The following is a 22,471-nucleotide window of genomic DNA, read 5'->3' on the forward strand; positions in this document are numbered from 1 at the left end:
ATTGGACCTGGTTCAACTTGACTGTGAGATCCAACTTTGCTCCGTGTTTCCACCCGAAGGGCTTTGCCAACAGTGCCAGCTGACGTCGCCATTGCCGGTTCTGCTCGTGGTGGTATCTGTGGTGGCACGGTGAACCAGATGGGGATCTCAGCCTACCCTACAAAAATGGATTTATTTCCCTCCAGCCAAATCAGTTCTTCCCCATCTGGTTAATAGCTCAGCTGTGGGGAAAGCTGTGCCAGTACAGAGAGGGTGTGATGTGAAGAGGGGAATGAGTTCCTAGAGGGGTGTGGGAGGATAAACGTTGGTTTTTAAGCAGCTTTCCTGCGCTTATGAAACCACAGGCTGGGCAAACGCAACTCCTTGTGCGCTGGTGTCTTTCTGTAGATTCCAGCACTTCAGATGCAGCGTTGCTTTCTCTCTTCCGCTCTGTGGTCTGTGCCGCTTTGTCCTTGAAATGCCTGCTGCTGCGTGTCCTGTGCAGGGTAGCTCTGTGGCCCGGAGAACCTGTCCCTGTATGAACTGGGGCGTCCCAGCTGTCTGAAACCAGTGCTACGTTGGCCTGCGGTTGGGTCCGTCTTCCAGAGGACGTCCTCTTCCTTTGAGATGATGCAGTTACCGCAGGTGTTGTGGGAGTTGTGTGCCCTCCAAGGGCCAGCAATGAAGCACAAGTATTTAATTCAATAAATGTATTTACTACAACGTACAAATGATATCCAAGTCACTGCTGCCAAACAGTGTATTTGATACCAACCTGTGTTTTTCAGATAAATTTCAATAAAGTTCATACTAAATTGTTTTACAGACCGTTACTTTTGGCCAGTTCATGAGCTATCATACTAACGTGTTTTCAGGTGAATTGCCTTCATTATCCTACTAACACAATTAACGTGTCTTCTCGCGGTTACCTCCAGTCGCGCACTTTGTTTCTGTGAGAGGCGTAACAGCATTAAATACATAGAAAGAGCTTTTACGCGGAAACCTGATGTGCTTTCCAGAGCCCGGAGTGTGTTTCTCAGGCGCCATAAAGGTTTTCAGCGCGTTTATCTTGGTTTCTTGCGTAGGAAGCATTCACGCCGAGCTAATTGGAAGGGAATGAAGCGGTGAGGTTCTTTGTTGAATGTAGGCTGTTACTGGGGGTGAAGGGCGTTTCACAGCTTGCCCTGGGCTCTGGCTCAAGCCAGTGCAAAGCTGGACCAGTAAAAAAAAAAAAAGTGATTGGGAGAGAAGAATGGTTCGTGGGAGTTGGTGGTAATTGTCAGAGGCAGGGTGAGGAAGAGGAGGTGGCCGTCCTCCACCCTCCTGCAGTGTGCTCACCGGGGGTCTCCGGAGCTGCAGCCTCGCACGCCTTCTGCTGTGGGAGCTGGGCCACTTCGGCTGCACCTTCGAGCTTTCTGGGTTGAAACCATCAGAGACATTGCATGTATGCTGGCATGGATCAATCAGCCTGCTCCTTTGCTTTTATTTTATTTTATTTTTTTTTTTAAGCTTTCAAGCTTTTAAAGTTTTCTTTCTCTCCAGCAGTGTGGGCACTTGGCGCGTGGGTGTAAGTGGAAAGCTGAATGCAGGTTAGGTGAGTGTTCCTGCTTTGCACCTTGCAAAGTTGTACTTCGGTGCGTGGCAGCGTGTGGGCTTTGCAGGGCAAAGACGTGTTTTTCAGTTGCGTAATGAGTACGGAGTCTATTGTATCGCGCCCGCGGTGTGGGAATGCCGCTGCGGTGGCTCGGGATCGGCCTGCCATGGAAGTGCTGTTGACTGAAGCCTGGTCACGCTAACCCCAGGTTTCCCTGCACGCTCTCCTGAAGCCTGGTCACGCTAACCCCAGGTTTCCTTGCACCCTCTCCGGCTGAGCTCGAGCGCCCGAGACATTTTATTTTTGATGGGAAACAAGCGGCCACGTCTGTGCTGGTTCTGCACGTTTAACTGTCAGGGTTGGTGTAAAATGGTTGGTTGTTGGTATGCGTTGCAGACATCCTTGGTTACCAAAATTAGTGCCTTGCCTCCTGCTTCTCAAAAATAACGGGCCGTTGGGCTCGTCTGGCAGCTCGGGGACATCTGGTGCTGTCAGAGCAATCTGTGCAGAGATGCTATGCAGACAGTGCCCTGTCCAGCGTAAGATTTAAAAATACCAGCTAATAAGCTTTAAAACAACTTCAGTAGTGGGTGCTTAGGAGAAGGAGTGGAAGGAGACTCTGGAAATATATTTATTTTCCTGACTTTTTTAGAAATAAAAAGTTACAAGCATGAGTTTGGCCTAATCTTGAATTCTGAGGGCAACTCAAAGCAAGAAGAGCTGGAATTCAGATTAGGTATTAGGGAAAACTTTTTACGCTGAGGGTGGTGGGGCACTGGCCCAGGTTGCCCAGAGAGGCGGTGTATGCCCCATCCCTGGAGACATTCCAGGCCAGGTTGGCCCGGGCTCTGAGCAACCTGATCTGGTTGGAGATGTCCCTGCTCCTGGCAGGGGGGTTGGGCTGGGTGGCTTTGAAGGTCCCTTCCAACCCAAACCATCCCATGATTCTGTTGAGTCTGAAGTGGTATGAACTGGTTTTATGGACCTGTAAATACTTTAGAACAATTTTTTACTGAAATTATGGTTCTGGTTGTTCCTTTGTTGTGCTGTACAGCATCACAGCATTAGTCTAGTGATTTGTTGTAATTCATTGTTTTTTAATTTTTTTAGACTACTGGTTTCAAAAGCAGAGCTGTTTTAGTGGTTTCGCTAAACTTTTCCCATAATTGTATTTGCCATTCCGTTGGGATGTTGATATAAAACTGCAATGGGAAGGAACTGTTCAGTGACAGCTTTGAACAGATCTCTTTGTGCAAATCTGCTTTGCTCTGCTATGTAAATGTTAAGGGGAAGTATAATAAATATGTAAGCTGTTAAATATGAAGCAACTGGATTGTCTGGCTTTGTAAGGCTTATAGTCAGTATTTTACCTTGGCACTTCCGAACGGTGAGTTGGGTGAACGGGTGGGTTGAATGAGTTGAGCTAGAACCTGGCTCTTGGTTTGATGAAGTGTTTGGGGTCGTGACTCACGATGGAGCTGAAAAAACTGGCAGAGAACTGGTGCTGTGGGAGTCAAGGTGTTCCATTCTGCTCCCCCGAAACCTTGGGCAGTGTTTTGGAGCTGATCCGGGAGCACAGGACAGCTAGCCCGGGAGCGAGGCAGCAGAAATCAGGAGCAGGTTGTTTTCCTTCACCTCCACTTTCGTGGATGGAGTGCCCCTGTTACCTGCGAGGCCCTTTTTCATTGCTTGTCATTGTTCTGGTAAGTATTGTGGCTTTTGAAGAGGTTTCCATGTGGGCTTATTTTAATTTTTTTAACGAAAACATACAGGTAATATCTGTGTATTGCCATAACAAGCAATTTTTGAATGATCACCAGTTGAACCAAACCTGATGTTTCTTAAGACAGTGTAACCTTAACTTAGCTGAATGGATGTGTTGTGTGTTTAATAGCCTCCACTTTAATTTATTTTAAAAATACATTTCAGCAGCATTAATAATTAAAAAAAATGTATTAATGTAGCTCTTTTTTCTTCTAGAAATGACTGCTGTTACTGCAGGCAACGTTAACTTCAAATGGGACCCCAAAAGCTTGGAGATAAGAACGCTGGCGGTTGAAAGACTACTTGAGCCTCTTGTTACACAGGTGGGAAAAAAAAGGAGGGCAAAAGGAAACCTTCATAAGGATGATTACCTGTTTTGATGTATTATTTCAATTAAGTAACTTTCAAAGCTTAAATTACGGAAGTAGAAACACATTAAAAAAAAAGCGTACAATAAAACAAAAAAAAATTACTTGTAACAAAGTTATTTGGAACGAGTCTAGAAATAGTGTGCTGCTTCAGCACCTGATAAGACACAGCACACAGAAGTGCAGAAATGCATGTTAGTGACTGTTGTTCCACTGCTGCTGTGCTGTTTCTCACCTGTAGTTTGTGTGGAATGCTGCTTATTTGTTGAATCTTTGAAAAGCTGTGCCATGTATCACTTAGAAACTGCTATTTGGGAATGACAGAAGCTGCTTGCAACAAAGCCATTGGTGCCTGCCAGAAGTAGGCTCTCATGAGTTTGTTTTTTTCTTCGAGAGTACTTGTGTTTAGAGTTGCCTTTGGAAGGAGGTTCAGGCAGATGGTGAAATGCATGGTGAGGGATGTTTGCAACCAGTCTAGAACAGCTTCGTGTTGTACATAACTTACTGACCCCTCCTAACCGAGTTCCACCCCAGAAGTATGCTTGTATGGCATTTGTTACTGTTTCAGTGTATCTTTTACAAGATGTGCATGCTTTCTGTTAACTTCTCACTGCACTTTGTACTGGATTTGTGAACAAAAGCTTGTTTCTGCATGCTGTATGTTGCCCAGTGAAGCATGCTGAAGAGTGTAGGAGAGCTAGAGTAAATGTGAGGTGTGTGTGTGTTGGGCATTTTGAAGATTCTTGGAAGAAACTTTCTAGGAGGTCTGGAAGAGAAGGTGCCCTGGAGACAGTTAACTCATCATCTTTAGCGTTGTTTTCCTGAAATATGAAATTTTAAAGCTGAGAGTATGAGCTGGACACAACTCCTGCTAAGCACAACTGCAAGGATCAAGTTCTGTTTGCAGTGTTAACATCCCTTTAATTGCCAAGCTGCTGCCTGTACCTGCCACTTGTTCCCTCCAGACATTCACTTGGATGATCTGCTGCATAGCTTTTTAGCCAGAGTTACTGATCGAGTCTGTCCTTAAGACAAATTGTAATAATTTGGCAAACTTAACTGAGCAAACTTGTTTATAGGACCTTTTTGTCCCAGTTCAGTGTTTGTAACTTATTCCTCGAGTAGCACACCAGGCGGTACCAGCAGTCCCAAATTTTGTGGGTGGTGTGACTGGCAAAATACAGAGAGGAAAGTAGAGTAAGTTGCCTTGTTGCAACTTGTTCTGTATTTGTAGTACGTGATAAATTGGGACTACCCAATACAAATGCTCCCCATTAACCAAGAGTGATATTCCCAACTGATGGCTTTGCCTCTCCAAATTGACCTTCTGTGGAGATGGATTCGGCTCTGAGGACCTTTCTGTCAGCAGTCCTTGGGCTTTCCAGAGCAGTAATATTTTTAGTGTTGTAATTTAATGTCACTCTGAAGTAGCTTTGTATGCGTTTTCCTGGACTTAACAAAAAGGAGATAAGGGAGGGGAAAAAAAAGGGCAACTGGATTTTGTGACATCTGTCTGCGTTTGATTGAAGGGGATGGGCCCTGATCCTGAGCTAACGGAGTACCTGGTGGTCGCCTGGCTGCTGGTCAACAGGATTTCGGTCTAAAATGTAGAACTTGGAAGTATTTGTTGATTGCAGGAGGATTGTGGGAGTTCAGTTTTCATTATTTCCCTAAAACAACCAGCTCTAGCAAGTCCTTTGCTCTGCATTTAGTCCGTTTGCTGTAGTACTGTTTTGGACTGAAGAGGTACTGTGCTGCTAGATTTCTGTAGATAATGCCTTCAACCTTGTTTGGCGTCTTTTGTGCCTGGAGAGCTATTCCAAACTCATTATCCCCAACTTGGTGTCTTTTTATGTGGTGCCAAATAGCTCTGGCCTGTTACTGAAATTACAGTTTATCAAAAATACAAATAGATCTCAATTCTTAAAATCAAATTTTCAGGTCTGCTGCTGCTAAGAAAAATCTCCGAGCAGTTTAGCTGAATTTGTAATGCTCATCTAAGGAATCAAGAAGCATGGTAATGTTTAGAGAGACATGAAAAACACTTGTTTGTGAGTTTAACCTTTGGAGCTGGTGATAGCACAAGTATTAGCGATGTGCTGTCTAGAGAAAAGTACGTGTGGCCTTGCTTTCAAACTGATAAACCTTCTAATTTGTTTTTTTTTCACTTCCCTCTGTGCCTTTAGGTAACAACACTGGTTAACACCAGTAACAAGGGCCCATCTAATAAAAAGCGAGGGCGTTCTAAAAAGGCCCATGTTCTGGCTGCTTCCGTTGAACAAGCAACAGAGAATTTCCTGGAGAAAGGAGACAAAATTGCCAAAGAGAGCCAGTTCCTGAAAGAGGAGCTGGTAGCGGCTGTGGAAGATGTTCGTAAGCAAGGTAAGAGCGATGCACCTGGTAGTTTGTAAAACTGTGTTTTTTCAGAGTAAGTAGAACTGTTCCCGTTTCTCTTTTGCTGTTATTACTGATGACTCTGCGTCTCTACGCTTGCCCAGATTCTTGGCTTGTCCTGCTGAATTCCTTGGGGAATAATATGAACTGGGTGGATCTGGAAACTGGATGTCCCAAGTAGAGATTGAGAAGAGAAGCAGAAGGGCTGATTCTTTGAAGAGCATTTAAAACTCAGTTTAGGCTCAAAAGTAATCTCCCCCACCCCAGCTATAACTGTTCTGGAAGCGGGTCTCAAATACATCAATAACTTCTTCAGTGTTTGAACGTATGCAAAACAACGTTGGAGGAGGAAGTGCGGAGTGTTGACTTGACAGAGCCGAGTGGCTTGAATATGCAAAATGTAAGCAGCAACAAACAGAATGTGAGGACCTTGATTAATATTCCAGGCTTCCTCCCCCACATCTAGTGTTGATTTTTGTAATTTTCTTTTTTACTTTCTTGGAGAAGACCTGCAAGACAAGCCCGTGGAGCTGGCGTACTCTAAAATATGTACTAGTAAATATTGTTGCTCATAAATCATTTATCATTTTTCCAGTCATGAGCCTTTTCTATGCTTCAGTGAAACCCAGTCAACTGATATTAATGGTGGCGGCTGCTGCTTGCAGAAGAAGGAAAACTCATTAGCATTAATTACTTGTTTGTAGCTGAAGTTGCACAGTGATGAAGTATTAGTTGAAAATGGTTCGAAGTTCTGGATGAGCCTGGTTGACAGACCAGAGAAAGATCAACACAAGAGGGCTGCAATATGAGGGGCTAATTGAGTTGGCTTAATTTAACAACAGCAGACAACAGCAAAAGAGACTCCTTTGTCTTGAAGCCTTTAATTCTTGGTGCTTGCTTGATTGCTGCTCAGAACTGAGAGTCAGAGCTCATCTGTGAGTACCTTCCCGTGACTCTTGGTGATATTAGTGAGCAAGGGAGTTGTACGCGGTCCTTGGCGTTGAGAAGTTCTGTTAGCTGAATTTGTGGTGGCATATTACAGCGAGAAGCGGGGAGGAAGGGGAGAGACTGATATAAAAACCTTCAGGATGACCCCTTCACTTGTTTCTTGGCCCCTGCTTGATTTTGGGACTGCGTCTGGACTTGATTCCAGAGCCTTCCTGCTCTGGTGATCTTTGACAGAGGAGGTGGAGTTCATAGCTGAGAGGTGCCAGAGTGAAATAACTTCCCACTCTCGTGTCGTTTCACTTCTTCCTCCCTTTTTAGTGTTTGCAGCTTCCATGAAGTCCGGTGCATGGAGAGGATGGCCGAAGCTGGGTGGGTGGTGATTAGACTGGAGTGGTTCCCCTGAGTCACTGGTGCTGTTTGTGGGGATGCTGTCACGGGGTGGCTGGGCTGCTGGGGCAGCATGACCGGGGGTAACAGCCTGTGCCCCGACACGGTGCCAGTGTTTGGTCAGGTTTAGCAGAGCAGCTTTTCGTAAGGAAATTAAAAAATGAGCAAACCTTTGAGGAAATTAGAAGCAAATGGTGAAAAATGAGATCCAACAGAGGGAAGGCTTATTGCTGCCGTGCCCAGGGGAGAAGCGCGGTTCTCGGCAGCGCTAATAACAGCAAGGAGATACAGACCTTCGGTGTGGGTGTTCGCGTACAGTCCCTGCGCTTCAGAAGCGTCTCCAGTATTGTGGTAACCAGTTGAATTCATGAACGGGAGAAATGAGGAACTGTAATACCAAGCCTGTGCGTGCGCCTAGCAAAACTTCCGGGTGTTGGTGCCTTTATCTGCCTTCTGCCATGGGGGGCAGAAAATGGAGGGGGGACACACACAATCTGAATGTCTTGGTCAGCAGCAGAGTGATCGTGAACTGGCAGCATCTGCGTGTGTGGCGGCAGCAGTGGGATTATGGATGTACAGCACAATTCATCTTCAGCAGAAGCCGGGGAAACAGAATTAATAATGCCTCTGTTTAGAGTAGGGAGCAGTTTAGTTACCATAATAAAAAAAGATGAATGAATGCAGACAGAGGTTATGAAGATGATTAGGACAATAGATAACTTGTGTCATCAGAGAAAATTAATTTTTTTTTTTTAGCCTGGCAAGAAGATTGAGAGGGTACATGATTTCAGTGAGCACGGTTGTTCATAAAATCACATATGCTGGGGGTAAAAACAAAGAAGCGAAAAAAGCTATTTGGAGGGAGTGATAGCATGGCTACGTACTGAATCAGTATAAGTGGATCTTCAAAGTCTTCCTGATTTTTACAATGGAAGAATAAATTACAACTTGCTTTAAATCTTAAACAAGTTCATGAAATATCCTAAGGAAAGATTCCTGGCCCTTTAAAGCTTTGGACTTTTAACTTCTTTTAACATAGTGAAACTTCCTAAAATAAAATTTTGACTGGAATAGTGGAGACAAAGGCACAAAGTGTTTTTCACTGTAGATCCTGCTGTGATTATAGAAGAGACTGGGTACTGGGTGAATGTCGCGGATTTTACAGTGTTTGCTACGTTGATTTCTGCTGTTGGAGTTTTGCTGGGTAACGGAAGGGGCGGTGCTGGTCTTGTCCCACCGTACTCCCCCCACCGTAAGCTTTTTGTAGAGTTTTACTTCCTGCGAAGCGTTGAAGACTGACTGTGCGTTGAAACGGTCAGCTCTTCCGGTGCTGTTGGGAGGCGTTTTGGAAAGGAAGCAGTTTCTTACCTAGGAGCTTGGCACTGAGGTGGGCTGCGAACTCCGGGGTCAAGGAGGACGTGTTTTTTGGGTCCGGCTGACCAGGCTGTTCCTGTGTTCCTGGAGCACTGATGGTCGGAGTTCACTGCCTCTGTAGCTCTCTATGCCAGTGTGAGGACCCAGTGCATTAGCTACACTGGTGTGTTTCTTCCTATGGTATTTTTACATAAAAGACCAAAAATTAAAGCTTAAAATTAAAAAGCTTGAGCCTGCGTGTGGTGTTTGAGGTAAGGATGAATGCTCTTGGATCCTGTGGGCTTTGATCATGTTCCATGGTTACAGATGCAGGGGAGGGAACGTACTGATTTAACGTGGTGACTTTCCGCCCTGTGTTTCTGAGTGAGGCTTTCTCCAAAACTGAACCCTGAAATTATGACAGGGTAAAATGTTTTTTCAACTGTGCTTCACCCAAGATGCATGGCTTAAGGATTTCCCAGAAACAGAAGCAGTGGAATAACTTGAAGTTAAACACTGAATTATTCTTAGAAAACTCAACGTTAGATTTCTGTTGTCACCAGTTAGCTTAATTTCTTGGAAGGCTGCGAAGAGTTCTCAGCTGTTTTCCTGCAAGAAAAATGTTTTCGGAGTGTACCACTTGTATTTGGAGTAACCTTCCAGCCAAGGGCTTGAGATCTCGTGAAAGCCGTAACCTAAGGGAGCTCTTGACAGACTGTCGGAGGAGTGTTGAGGCAGCGTATGGATTTAATTGAAGACAAGATTAAGGAATTACCAGGAGCTGTTGTTGCCGTAAGTATCAGCTCCCATATTGGTACGGCAAAAGGAGATACGGGGCTTTGTTCTTACAGTAGAAAGCAGGGGCAGTGTGGTGACGCACATGGTGGACACTGAAGGTGGCATTAGTGGTAAGACAGGACTTCAGTCTCCAGAATAGTAGAGTCTTGGAACTCTGATTTCAAGCTTGCCTTCATTTGGTGGAGAGTAGGCCACCTCTAGGGAAGCATGGTAGGGCGTGATGAGCAGGTAGAGGTCTGGCCTGGTGGCACTCTGTGTTTGATACTGCCGGCAAAGCTGCCTGGAGATGGGCTGAAGGGTACAAGGTGATGAGTGGGCCCAAATTCCTAGTTTGGGAAAAAAGCATCAGTGCATCCCTGGGTCCTAGGTATTCCTTGCCCGTCTTGTGTGCCGCTTTGCTGTTCCGTCAGTGTTCGTATAAAGCCAGCCCTCTGTCATGGTCATCGTGCGCTGCGCTGCTGAGGAGGATTAATAGTGCTGTCTGAGAGTGCTGTCGGAGCCCGTGGGCACGGTGGGAATGAGCCTAGAAAATGGTAATTTTCTTTTGATGGACTAAAATCTTACTATTTCTGAAGTGGGCTTTGTTCCATTAGATTTAATTGAATTCTTAGTGCTTTATTGACAAGATCATAGTGTGGCTACTATTGCCTCTTCTTTTCTCCACTCTGCTTTATTATCTTTCCCTTGTAATATCCAGTGACAATCTAAGGTTATATTGGAAAAACAGATTACTCATATAAGAGTTTGTACCAGCTGTATAATCTGAGTCTCATAGTCTGGCTCTTCTGCGGTGTATTTCTTTTAACTCTTGAAATCCTGCTTTCAAGCTTGCTGTGTTACCTCTGGGTCCAGTTTGAAAATGGGAAGATTATACTGGGTCCAGTTTGAACTGCTATGCGCACATATAATGTGGTAACTGCACACTTAGGCCAGGGCAGTGTTCCCTCTTACCCTTTGATTCTAGTTAAAATAACTACCCCATGTTGCTTTTTCTTTGTAAAATAAGTCTAAAAGCCAGCTTTCAGTAATTTGTGGGAAAAATATATATGTGCAACAACATGAAATACAATCTTCCTTTAATTCTGGGAAGCTGCTTATTATTTGACACCCTGACAAGCTGTTTGAAACTCACTGAATCTTTTAAAATCTCTCATTAAAATAAAAAGGAATAGCGTTTCCTAGAATCACAGAATGCTTTGGGCTGGAAGGGACCTTAAAGATCACCCAGTTCCAACGCCCTGCCCTGGGCAGGGACCCCTTCCACCAGACCAGGTCGCTCAGAGCCCCGTCCAGCCTGGCCTGGAGCACTGCCAGGGATGGGGCATCCACAGCCTCTCTGGGCAGCCTGCGCCAGTGCCTCCCCACCCTCACGGGGAAGAATTTATTTCAGCACTGGCTCATAAGGTTGCAATTTAAGAGATGGATAGAAGATAATTTTTTTTTTTTTTAAAACCTTGTTAGCAATTTCTGAGATTCAGATGAAGTGAGCAGCCACCTCTCAAAGTTGTTTTAAATAGGAAATATATGTAAAATTCCCACATTTCCAACTCCCAAAAGAGAGGAATGTTGTTTCCATTAAAGTAAATAAAGGAGGAAATATTTGTAGCAAATTCTGGTACAGTGTTTGGTAGAACACTGGCCCAGGTTGCCCAGAGAGGTGGTGGATGCCCCATCCCTGGAAACATTCCAGGCCAGGTTGGATGAGGCTCTGAGCAACCTGATCTGGCTGGGGATATCCCTGCTCCTTGCAGGGGGATTGGGCTGGGTGGGCTTTGAAGGTCCCTCCCAACCCAAGCCTTTCTGTGATTCCAAATGCTCAGACTGTTAATAGATTTCGTACTTGTGGTGGTGACATAAATTTCACTATTATTAGCCTCTCCCAGGAGGAATAAAGAAAGGGTCCTGTCAGCTATGTGTAGGGGTTTTCTAGTCTCATGGCTGGCTGCAGTTTTTCAGCAGTGGAGATGCATCGTCTTCCACCCATCTGGAAATCTGAGGCTCCTAACACTTGTTAACATAATGTGTTCCTCGAGAAGTTGGGTGAGGGATAGCTTTGGATTGATATTTATAGCTGGTCTGTACTTGGGCAGAAGCTTTTTTCATCTGTCAAACTACTGAAGTAGCGTATTTTTAGTCTTTAAATGCTGTATGCCACTCTTTGTGGTATTATTTAAGATGATGGAAGGGTGTTACATAGGAGGGAGCGTTTGGACAGGATTGAGTATCTCGCTGGGGTTGCTTCGACAGGCTGGCAGCTGTGTTTGGGCTGTATTTAGCTCTGGAGGTGTGGAGTGCTCGGGCGCTCAAACTCCGCTGAATGGCGAGTGTGTGGATGGTTAACCCCAGGCTCTCCAGTTGTAGGTGTTTCTGTGTAGTTAAAAACCCAAAAAGTCATTTAAATAAAATTGAAACAATTTCCGTACTGTGGATGGGCTGCGCTGATCACCTAGCAGTAGGAGCCGGCACGCCGTTGGCAGGGTGATGCCACTGCATCATCTTGAGATTTCGGTGCAAGTCTCGCCCAGCCCCACTTGGTAGCGGGCTCGATGGCAGTCCCCGTCAGCGTTCGCTTGTGAAACACTAGTGGAGGTTCTCTCCTTATCTGAGATGTGCTATTTCTGTTTGCTATTTGGCCACATGGACACTTTTTGATAGGGGTTTGGGAAGCCTCTGACACCGCAGCGAGTGATAACACGGTTCGCCTGCTTTCTGGTTATCTCCAGCTGTCCCCAAATCTTTGGATTTGAGTACCTAGCGTTTTCTAAACTAAATCCTAGCTGTTCACAAAATCTTTGAGATGCAGAGAGATCCGAGAATAATAATCATGTGGATGCCAAAGCTTGCTGCTGTGTAGGAACTGTGGTACTGGAAGTAAAATGCTGTCCCAGGAACTGGGGGAGAAATCCAAAATTTACTCCTCTGACTACATGCAGACGTTATTGTATGCTTTCTGAATGCCTTCTGGAGGAATTTCTCTAGCCGCATAAAGCGGCCTGTGCTTTTCATAGTTAGCCAATTGCATTGTTACCATCTGAAACCCAAATTCTTCCCTCCTGCACCAGATGCAGACCCACGGGCTATGAAACGCTGAAGCATTTTACGAAGCGGTGCCTTGCTTTGAATGCAAACCAGGGCATATCCAGCCAGGTCATCGCTCGGAGTTGTTTACGGTCCCAGGAGCTACGGCATTTCCTTCTGTGTTTACAGTGCTTTCTGCTGCTTTCTGCTTAACTCCTACACACACGCATGAATCAAAGCTTTTGCTGAAGCTTTGAAAGCATTGTAGTTTGTGAAATAGCTGCAGTCCTGCATGTAACTGCAAAAGCACGCTGAATTTGCCTCTCCAGAGGATTCTGGCATGTTGAAACACGTGTACCACTGGAAATAAGGACCAAAGTGGTATTTCCCAGCCCTTCCTCCCTGCACAAGCCCCTCTACCCTGATAGCGTGTGGTAACCACGCTTAGAGGTGGCTGCGTGCAGTCTTAATTGCTGGCTGTGTTTAAGCAGACACATTTTGTTTTCAAAACTGAGATTGGCTTGCCCAGGAGTCCTCACAGCCCCGTAAGAAATGCTGTATGATGTTAAAGTCAGACCGTCTTCTCCCCGGGTGCAGGTGATTTGATGAAGAGCGCGTCGGGAGAGTTCGCAGATGACCCCTGCTCCTCTGTGAAACGAGGTAACATGGTCCGGGCGGCGCGTGCCCTGCTCTCCGCCGTTACTCGCCTGCTGATTTTGGCTGACATGGCAGATGTCTACAAGCTGCTTGTTCAACTGAAAGTCGTAAGTGTAATTCTTCACTGCGATTCACTTTGCCACACCTGCCACTCTGGGTGAGGTCTGTCACGTGGCTTTGTTTCACGCATGTGTGCTGACCCCGGCATGCACACAGTCAGTGGCTCGCTTCTGGATCGGGGAGGTTTTTAGGGCTTTTTCTCAGAGCAAAACCTGTGCAGTGGATGTTGTCATTTGTTTTTACACTCACTGTCAGCTTTTGACATTATGTTGCACTTCATTCTGAACTTTTAGTATTGAGTCTAAGCGCACTGTGGTCTGCAACTGCAGGTTATAGCCAGCTCTTTTAATCTTAAATAAATAATTTGGCTTTTTTATAACCAGTACTCCCTTGTAGCTACTAAGGATGTGTAGCTTCGGTAGACTAAATAAAAGGAATGTGGAATATTTGAGGAAGCCTTTTCTTCCCACGAGCAAGAGGGTGGGTGGGTGGTTTGCAGATAATTTGAAATGAAATGAGGTTTGATACTGGGCCTGCATTTGCAGCAGCGCTCTGAGAATACTGCCTGTGCCCTTCGGCCGCTGCCACAGCTCTGCCGGGGCCCTGGGCACCTTCGTACTCTTTCAAATGTCTCTTGTAGCTGGTGACTATGAAGTAGTAGCTAAGCCCTGAGTACTGATAGCCTGTGAAATACCTCTCCGAAAAATAAAAGGGGCAGAGGAAGATTGCTTTCTCTATCGGCTGTGAAGTACATTCTGAATTACTTCTGGAACACTGAACTGTATTACTTGGAAAAATATGTGAATCTATATTCTTTTAGGTGGAAGAAGGTATCCTGAAACTAAGAAACGCTGGCACGGAGCAGGATTTGGGTATCCTGTACAAAGCCCTCAAACCAGAAGTGGACAAGCTTAACATAATGGCAGCCAAAAGACAACAGGTATAATGATGGCAGCTCGCTCTTCTGTATATTATTTCTTCTTTTTCTTTTTCAAAATAAGCAAATAAGGCAGCCTTTCTGCTCTTTACAGTACCCATTGCTGCTAATACTTATTTTCTTTTTTAAAACTTTATTTTTATTGCTGAGTACTTTGTGTTGCACTCCACTGTGTTCAGGAAATTTGAGCTTGCCTGGTAAGCAGAAAGTCTGCTCAGCTGGTGTTGGAATTTGTTCTAGTAGCATTTGTGTTAATGCTTTAGTACCTTCATGAAATGCTGCTTCCCAACACTTAAATTTCCCATTTTGAAGCAGTGCAGGTGTGGGTAAGGAAGGAGAATTGAGATGTGACTCTCGGCCTGGTGTGCTCAGCACTGGAGCACGCTGCCTTTGTTGTTCGCACGGATGGGTGGGCTGAACGTGTCCGTGTAACCAGGGAGCAAAAGCCGTGGCTAGGCACAGGATTGCTGCTCTTCCCAGGAAAGTGAGTGGCGATGCTGAAATGCCTGTTTGAGAAGGGGTTTACAATCCTGTTCATGTGTATGTTCTGGGTTTGGATAGCTTGTGCTTAACCTTAAACTGGGTGTAAAATTTGCTTTGTTCAGTAGCACTGTTGTGACTCATTCTTGTGTAGGTAAGTTTTCAAAAGAAAGCAGAGGCGTGGGCAGTCCTGTTTATCAGAAATAGCATAATTCTTGTAGAGCACTTTTTGTTTGTTTGTTCTGCCGATAAGAAGAAACCAAAACTGCTGATGTACCTCTGACACTGCCTGGTTGTTTTGCACAGATTCATCTTTGAGAATAAACTGGACTCAGTCTAAAATGGATTGCCGGTTGGTTATGTATCTAAAATCTGATCGCAGCAAATGGGAGTAGGGTTGTGATGGGAGTGCAATAAATGTTCTTAAACTGCTTTGTGATGGATTGTTCCACGCGATGGGAAGTGGTTGTACTAAATCTGTAAATCTGTGAGCCTGCTCAGAGTGCCCTCCCTGCTTAGTGTGTATCTTACAGAGGTCGCCTATTGTCCATTCATTTTGAAGATTCTATCAGGTTTTTTATTCCCCTTCTCAGTAAGGCAATCCTCTTTTTCATTTTCATCACCTTTTTGTTAGATTTAAGAGGTATCTTTAAAATGATGATACTGCTAATAACGGTGTTCATTCTTCCTTTTATAAAGTGAACTGCTTGTGCTAGATTCAGAAGCTTTGTCTAATCATAGTGCTTCTATTCCAAAACAGAGGTGATGGTGCCCTAGAGAATTGCAGCAGGGAGTGTTTGGGAAAAGACGTATGGACTTGCTCACTAATCTTAAATTAGCGGTAATTACAGTCATTGGATTAATTTCATCTCACTGGAGATGAACAAGAAGTTGAATGAGATTATATATTTGTTCTTCTAAAATAAAGTGCCGGAGTCTCCTGAGGAGAGTAAACTCATCTTCTAGGTATGATTAGAGAAAACATTCTGGTTGTGAGCCTTGGAGTTTAAATTAAAGAGGATCTTGCCTCTTGTGCAAGTGCAAGACAAGGTTGCAGGGGAAGCCTCTTGTTTGTTTGATAGTTAAAAATTAGCTTGGTTCCTAAGTTATCTGAAAATGTAAGGTATTCAGTTTTGAGGATTTAGATTTTGTTGTGTATTTTTTTATTATTATTTTTTTTTTAAGATGTAATGTAAAAGGAGTGAGGAGAAAAATGTGTGCCTGCAACTTCAGCATCCTGATTTACCAGCTTTAACACAAAGGTGTTACCAGCTTTCAAAATGCTGGTCCTCTACTTTGGAGAGGAGCAAAAGATTTTGAACTGTGGGGTTGTGAATTGCCCTACAGTACTACCTTTTTTCTTTTTTCTTTTGGTCTTTATAAAGCTGTTGTGTTTTGAAATTAGTTGAGCCCTTAAGAACAGGGATACTCCATCAGAAGGTAGTTAGATCTGAGCATACTAGGCAAAGAACCTGGCTGTCTTTTGGAGATGCAAAGAGACAAAAGTATGGATATTAAATGTGGGGAATGTTCTCAAATGCTTTTTTTCCTTTAATTTTCTTAATAGGAATTGAAAGATGTGGGACACCGTGATCAGATGGCGGCAGCCAGAGGAATTCTGCAGAAGAACGTCCCCATTCTCTACACAGCGTCGCAGGCCTGCCTGCAGCACCCTGACGTCGCCGCCTACAAAGCTAACAGGGACTTGATCTACAAACAGCTTCAGCAGGCGGTCACGGGCATCTCCAACGCGGCTCAGGCAACCGCCTCAGACGATGCTGCCCAGCAGCAGGGGGGAGGTGGAGAGCTGGCTTATGCTCTGAACAACTTTGATGTAAGTTTTGAACCCTTTATGTAAAAAAAAAAAAAAAAGTGGTGACTCCAACTCTTGTGTTCATTCACCTGATTTACTGCTAACAGCTTGCTTTTATTTATATTGCCTGAAAGATCATTTTCTACTGAAATACAGCAAGTCTCGGGCATAGTAGGCTTTTATTTTTTTAAAAAGTCTTTTTCCAAACTAGGATTGATGGCTTATAGTAAGTTATATATGCGGTTCTTGGAGATTGAAGGCTGTCAAGTTAAACTAGCTCTGAAATAGCAGTTAGCCTACTGCTACCTTAGATGTAAGCCCTTGGTTTATTTGAAATTGATTATTTCATAATATATTTATGTAATATATTCTGGTGGGTGACAGAAATGACTTATTGAAAGTGAATAATGTATTTGGAGTTGCCCAAACTACCTATTGAGGGGAACATGAAGTGGGAAGTTTAATATGATCTTTGGTTGGGAATAGAGTCGTTTCACACTAACGTGTTGTACCGATCTGTCATATTCTTTATCTTGCAGTCAGTAAGTTACTGAGGATAGCCATGCATTTTTACTGAGAACATTTCCTTTTGAAGCCAGTACCACGGATTCAGCCTCTGAATTTTAAACACCGTGGCACTAGCTTACCTCTAAAACTTTATTTAATATTGCAAAGCCATCACTCAAAAGGTGTTTAACGCTTTTGTTTTTGCCAGATACTGTTCACCTTCTCCTTTTGGCTCTTACCACTCTTGTTCCTCCCCTATGTTACTTTCTCTGCCATATTTTTTTACCAGGATAAAGTGCTGTTTGAGTTCTCCCTGTGCTCAGTGTGAAGCCTTTCTATGTGATGTCTTGCGTAGCAAGAGGATGTCATGGTTGTCTTGATCTTTGTGACTGCTATTTCGGTTTTAAGTCTGTTTTTCTTAAGTTCCATTGGTTGTATGTTCAGCTAGGTAAGTCTTAAGAGTGTGCCCCAGGTTAGCACCCAAGGGGTCACTGGTTTGAGCAGGTATCTGTGGGAGGGGAGGGCAGGTCCTGTGGCAGCACACAGCGTTAAGGACTGACTCGAGTACGGAGAATTGAAGAAGCAATACAGGTCAGGTTCATGGAATGGCTAATCTAGCTCAAACTACTTAATGTAACTTCTGATACGTGGCCGTATTTTACTATATGAATGCTAATATATATGGCCAGAGAGATTTTTCTGAGTGTTCACGTGGAGCTTTTGAGCTTTTAGTTCCACTTTGTGAGGCTCTCTGATAGCAGCAGGGCTTGTTCAGCAGGCCAGCTTCAATGCGCGTTGCGTGCGATGGCTTTGTCGTCTCATTCCTGCCAAAGGAGACTGACAAAACAAATGTGTTCGGGTTCTTGGCAGATATTATCCCTGCGCTTCATTTCCTGCTAACGTTTGGGTATTATTGCGCTCCTGGAACAGAGGCTTTGCACACGCACGCCCCCAAATACACCAGTGTTTTTACTGCAGTGGTAAAATATTAAATGGCTACCAGGAGATAACAAGATAATCGTTATCTCTGGCTTTGGTGGTGCGGTTCTGGAGCTGTAGCGTATTCCGTTGTATTAGCTGCATGGCTGAAAGTTTCAAGGGAAAATGAGGAGCGTGTTGGAGAAGATGTGCAACGTTCTAATCCTGCTGCGCAGGCCTAACAGTTACCTCGTAGGGAGGCAAAATGCTCTGGCTGGCAGGAGAAGAAATGGTTGTAACGTTGCTGTTAAAGTTAGGTGGCATAAAAACTGGTTGTGAAAACTCCCATTTCAAAAAAACTTCAGGGTTTCTTTGATAAAGAGTTAGCAACATCTTCCCCTCCCGCTCCTCTAGAGGGAAAAGACCCCACCCAAACCCTAAACAAACCACCAAACCTGGAAATGGCCAAGTAATTTTTCCTTAATAAATGGCAAACCTGTTGAAATAGACCACCTGGAAGTACTCGCAAGGTGATGAATACCGCACCGCTGCTTCCTGGTGCACTTCTACGGGTGGGGGTACTGGCCCCTTGAAAAGCAGGTCCAGCAGTACTGCTGTTCCGGCTTGAAGACTCTCAGTATGAGCTGTGCTTGCTAATACTCTGTCGAGATAAACCTGTGATAATTTTCTGCCATGAGGAAATTGATTTCTGTGCTGTTTGACATTCACTTGGAGAATTTTTGAGAATACATTGCATTCACCTGTGTAACGGTGAAGAGGAGAAAGACTGGATAAACTAGGACAACAGAGCCCTATATCTAGGGCTAATCTTGGACATTTGTTTTCTTTTTTTTTTTTTTGTTCATGATGGGATAATTGTATCTGACAAGTTAACTAGTGAAGGCCTGTCCGGATTGACGCGTAGTTAAGAAGAGTTCTGTACCTGAAACCTTATTTCTGCCGGCACGTTTGATTTCTGCCATTCACGTAACAAGGCTTCCCGTGGCCAAGTTTTGCTTAGCTGTCAAAGCAGCACAAGAAATGACTAGCAATATAATCTGCTGGGGAACCTTTTAGTAATTTTGCAAAACTACTCATGAAAATCATCCTCAGTGCCAAAATTGTGTGTTGTTTGTGTTTCATGTCTGATCAGGGGTTCGCTGTCAACGTTGGTTGTCTTGATGAGTTAACAGTAACTTACTGCTTGGTCTGATTACTAATTTCTAAACTGTTTTAGAAACAAATTATTGTGGATCCATCGACCTTCAGCGAAGAACGTTTTAGGCCTTCCCTGGAAGAGCGCCTGGAGAGCATCATTAGCGGAGCAGCGCTGATGGCTGATTCATCCTGCACACGTGATGACCGACGGGAACGTATAGTTGCCGAGTGTAATGCGGTGCGACAGGCCTTGCAGGATCTACTTTCGGAATACATGGGGAATGTGAGTATGTTCTCTCGTGTTTGTTTAGTTTGTGTGGTTTTTAACTCCATGTGATTATCTAAAATGTGAAATTGAAGCTGTGTGTCTCGAAGCTGGTTTGTTCTGTTCCCAAGCAGACTTTGAGCAGTACCCAGTAGTCCTGGAAGGTTTGTCAGACGGCAGAATTGAACATACTTCAATCATCAATGATATTGACTTTCAAAATTGATCTCTAGTCTTCTAAGTAACTATTATCATCACAGTGTTAACCCTTCTGTTTTTATTTTATGATTGTTAATGTTGAAACTCAATACAACTAGTCTGTCTTTCCACCTCAGTTTATGTAAGGTCACTTGGCTTATGGAAAAAGTAGTACTACTTACTTCTGTTGGTGCTTGGAAGGTTTAACTGTGTCGTGCCTTTAGCAAAAGGCGTAGATTCTCAGAATCCAGTTAATTGCTGTTGCTACTCGATTTGAGTAGAGGTCGTGTAAGAAGTTTAGATATTTACTAAGAAATCCTGAGAACAGTTTGGTATGAGTGTTGGACTGGGAGCAGTTTTTTCCAGTGTTTAGGCGTTTAAAGTGCACACAGTACTTGAAGCCCAGGAGGGTTTCTGTGATTGGAGTAACTGTCATGCGGATGACCTTCTGTGTTTGAGGGTGTCATGGTATAATACTGGACTTCCCTCCCCTCCATTGCCCCTTTGTTCTTATCCCAGTGGATTCTGGTCTGAGTAACTCTTGCTATGTTGAGAGGTGAGGTTGGGATATCCTAAGATTTAGACTGTGTCTAGTCTTTAACCGTATTTAAGTTTAAAGTTGATTTCTGAAATAAAATTGCAGAAATTGCAAATTATGTGACCTGTAGCACTGTGTCAAGTGAAATTGGCTGAAGAAACCTTAATGGGATGAGGCAAAGTCTTATTTATGTTTTTGAGGTGAAACAGTTCAGACATGCCGTTTTTAGACAGTAGAATTTATTTAGGAACATCACTGTGCTATGCACCTTACCTTCACGTCTTTTGGTGAAAGCTACTTCAGCGTAGAGTAAAACTGGTCCAAAGGCTGCCCTGTGCGGGTTTTGATGGGATAATTTGGAGAACAGATACAGTGTGTGGTAGAGAGGAAATAAAACAAGGATTGCTGTTTACCAAAGACAAGGACAGAGTAATTGAACAAAACTGAAAGCCGAGTCTTCTGTAGCCTACGGGCTGAGGTAGGTACTTCATGTAGTCTGTCTTAATTGCTTGTGAAAGTAGCTCGCGCTCGGCGTTGACATTGTATAGAACTTAAGGCTGCAGCTGGGAAGCGAACCGCGAGGTCGTGCCGTTTGAAATTCCTTTGAGCAGGGTGTTTTATTAGTAGATCATGCATCTATAATAATCCCTCAGACAAATGTGCTGCTGGATTGGGTGAAGCCCTGACAGCATGATTCAGAAAAAACACCCACCAAATGCTAATTAAAAATGTGGAAGAGGTAGATGCTCGGTAACTCTCACCTGTAAGAGCTGGTGGCATTTCTGTCATTGAAAGTTGATCGATACCTGTGTAAGACTGCGGCGCTTTGCCTGCCTTTCGCAGAAATGCCTGTCCTCCTCCGTGGCTGTGTACTGTTGTCTCTGATACGCAAGTTCGAGTAATCACGCTGAGATGGAGAGAATGTATTCCCTCGGTTATCTCTTTTAACACATTGTGAAATTAGTGGAGCATGCTGCATTTTTTAAAGTCACTGCTATGTTATGATTGTAGACAGTGTAGTTGGGGAAATGAGATTAGAAATTCAGTGAAATGGAGCGGAAAAAGCAATTGATAAATTATGGTGAGAGTGTGAGATGGTGTGTAAAATCCATACTGAGGGTAGGAAAAAACCTCGATGATTAAGCTGAGGAATGAATAATAGTTGGGAATCTAAACAGTGAAAAAGGTTTGGTGCATCTGCAGGAAGAGCAGGGATGTGCTGACTGAGAGCAGAGGCAGAGGGAATGTCATGTCGTGTACGCGTGTGATATACCCCCAGCGACGGTCCCCAGCCGTCGCCTGCAGTGCTGTTCTCCAGCCTGCCTTTGAAGGAGGAAATGAATTGAGCACTAAATCTGTTAATTGCACAGCACTCGCACTGCGTCATAAATCCTATCCGAGTGCTAGAATTGGAGGTGTTTATTGGCCAAGTGTAAAAATTCAGAAGGAAGACTGGATGAGGCATCCGCTGAAGCACAGGAATGTCTTGAGGCCATTCCCTTTTTAGTTTTAAACGCCCTCTGTTTTAGTGACTTCTCTGGCTTTGGGGTTTTCTGTCAGATCTCCGGCAATAAAAGGGCTGTTTCCTAGATAGTGTGTAACTCAAAGTTTAGTGTTTCGGACCCACAGTTTAATTGTCTCTCTGGGCCTGTCCCCAAGGGCCTGTAAGCCTGCAAGCGTTGAGGCTGTGTTACGATGCGTAGCAGAAGTTTCTGTCTGAGTAACAGTTCTCAGTAACAAGCTGAAGTGTAGGATCTCCTGACCCCTGCTGCGTCTGCTGGCGTGGTGATGAAGCCCGTGATTATGCCCCTAAAAGAAGGGTGACATTTGCTTGGTCAGTAGTTTGTTACAGAAGTTTGTATCCCCTTTTCTTAGATTTCCTTTTCCATCTAGCACACCTGTTCTGGCTTTTTCAAGAGTAGTCCAACTTGGTCAGACTAGATTTTGTACATCTAGGCCAGTATCCAGTCTTGACAGTGGTCAGGAGTGGATCCCCCAAGAAAGAGGACAGTAACAAGGGAGGTGTGTGGTTCTGCTTACCCAGAGCATTCCCCACGTGCCAGCAGTTTGCGGCTCAGGCACCTCCAGAGCTAGCATTGCTGACTGTGTTTAATAGCTCTTGATGGGCTTTTCCCCGGTGAATCTAGAGAGTTTCTTTCTGAACCCTTATAAACTTACAGCATCCGTAATCCTTCTTAGCAGGGAATTCGCCTGCTTAAGTAGGTGCTGTGTGCGGAAACGTCTGCTTTTGTTTTGAAGCAGAACAACCTTCTGCCTGTTCTGTTGGATGTGTCCTCCATCTCATTTAGGAAAAGACCCTGAGAGTTACTCCTGGCT

The 22,471-nt window shown here is 44.3% G+C and overlaps 1 protein-coding gene across 1 annotated transcript in view; it reads left to right on the plus strand.

Moving 5' to 3' along the window:
* Positions 1–22,471, plus strand: part of CTNNA1 (catenin alpha 1) — a 115,625-nt gene that overhangs the window by 12,736 nt on the left and 80,418 nt on the right. Inside the window, exons 2-7 of the mRNA XM_086758698.1 lie at positions 3,554–3,660; positions 5,892–6,087; positions 13,201–13,367; positions 14,141–14,260; positions 16,305–16,571; positions 19,213–19,416. Of these exons, the coding sequence (XP_086614824.1) occupies positions 3,556–3,660; positions 5,892–6,087; positions 13,201–13,367; positions 14,141–14,260; positions 16,305–16,571; positions 19,213–19,416 (1,059 nt within the window). The 5' untranslated portion in view covers positions 3,554–3,555. The remainder of the gene's footprint in view (positions 1–3,553; positions 3,661–5,891; positions 6,088–13,200; positions 13,368–14,140; positions 14,261–16,304; positions 16,572–19,212; positions 19,417–22,471) is intronic.

Source organism: Chlamydotis macqueenii, chromosome 14, assembly GCF_036417535.1.
Source record: "Chlamydotis macqueenii isolate bChlMac1 chromosome 14, bChlMac1.mat, whole genome shotgun sequence".
Lineage (NCBI taxonomy): Eukaryota > Metazoa > Chordata > Aves > Otidiformes > Otididae > Chlamydotis > Chlamydotis macqueenii.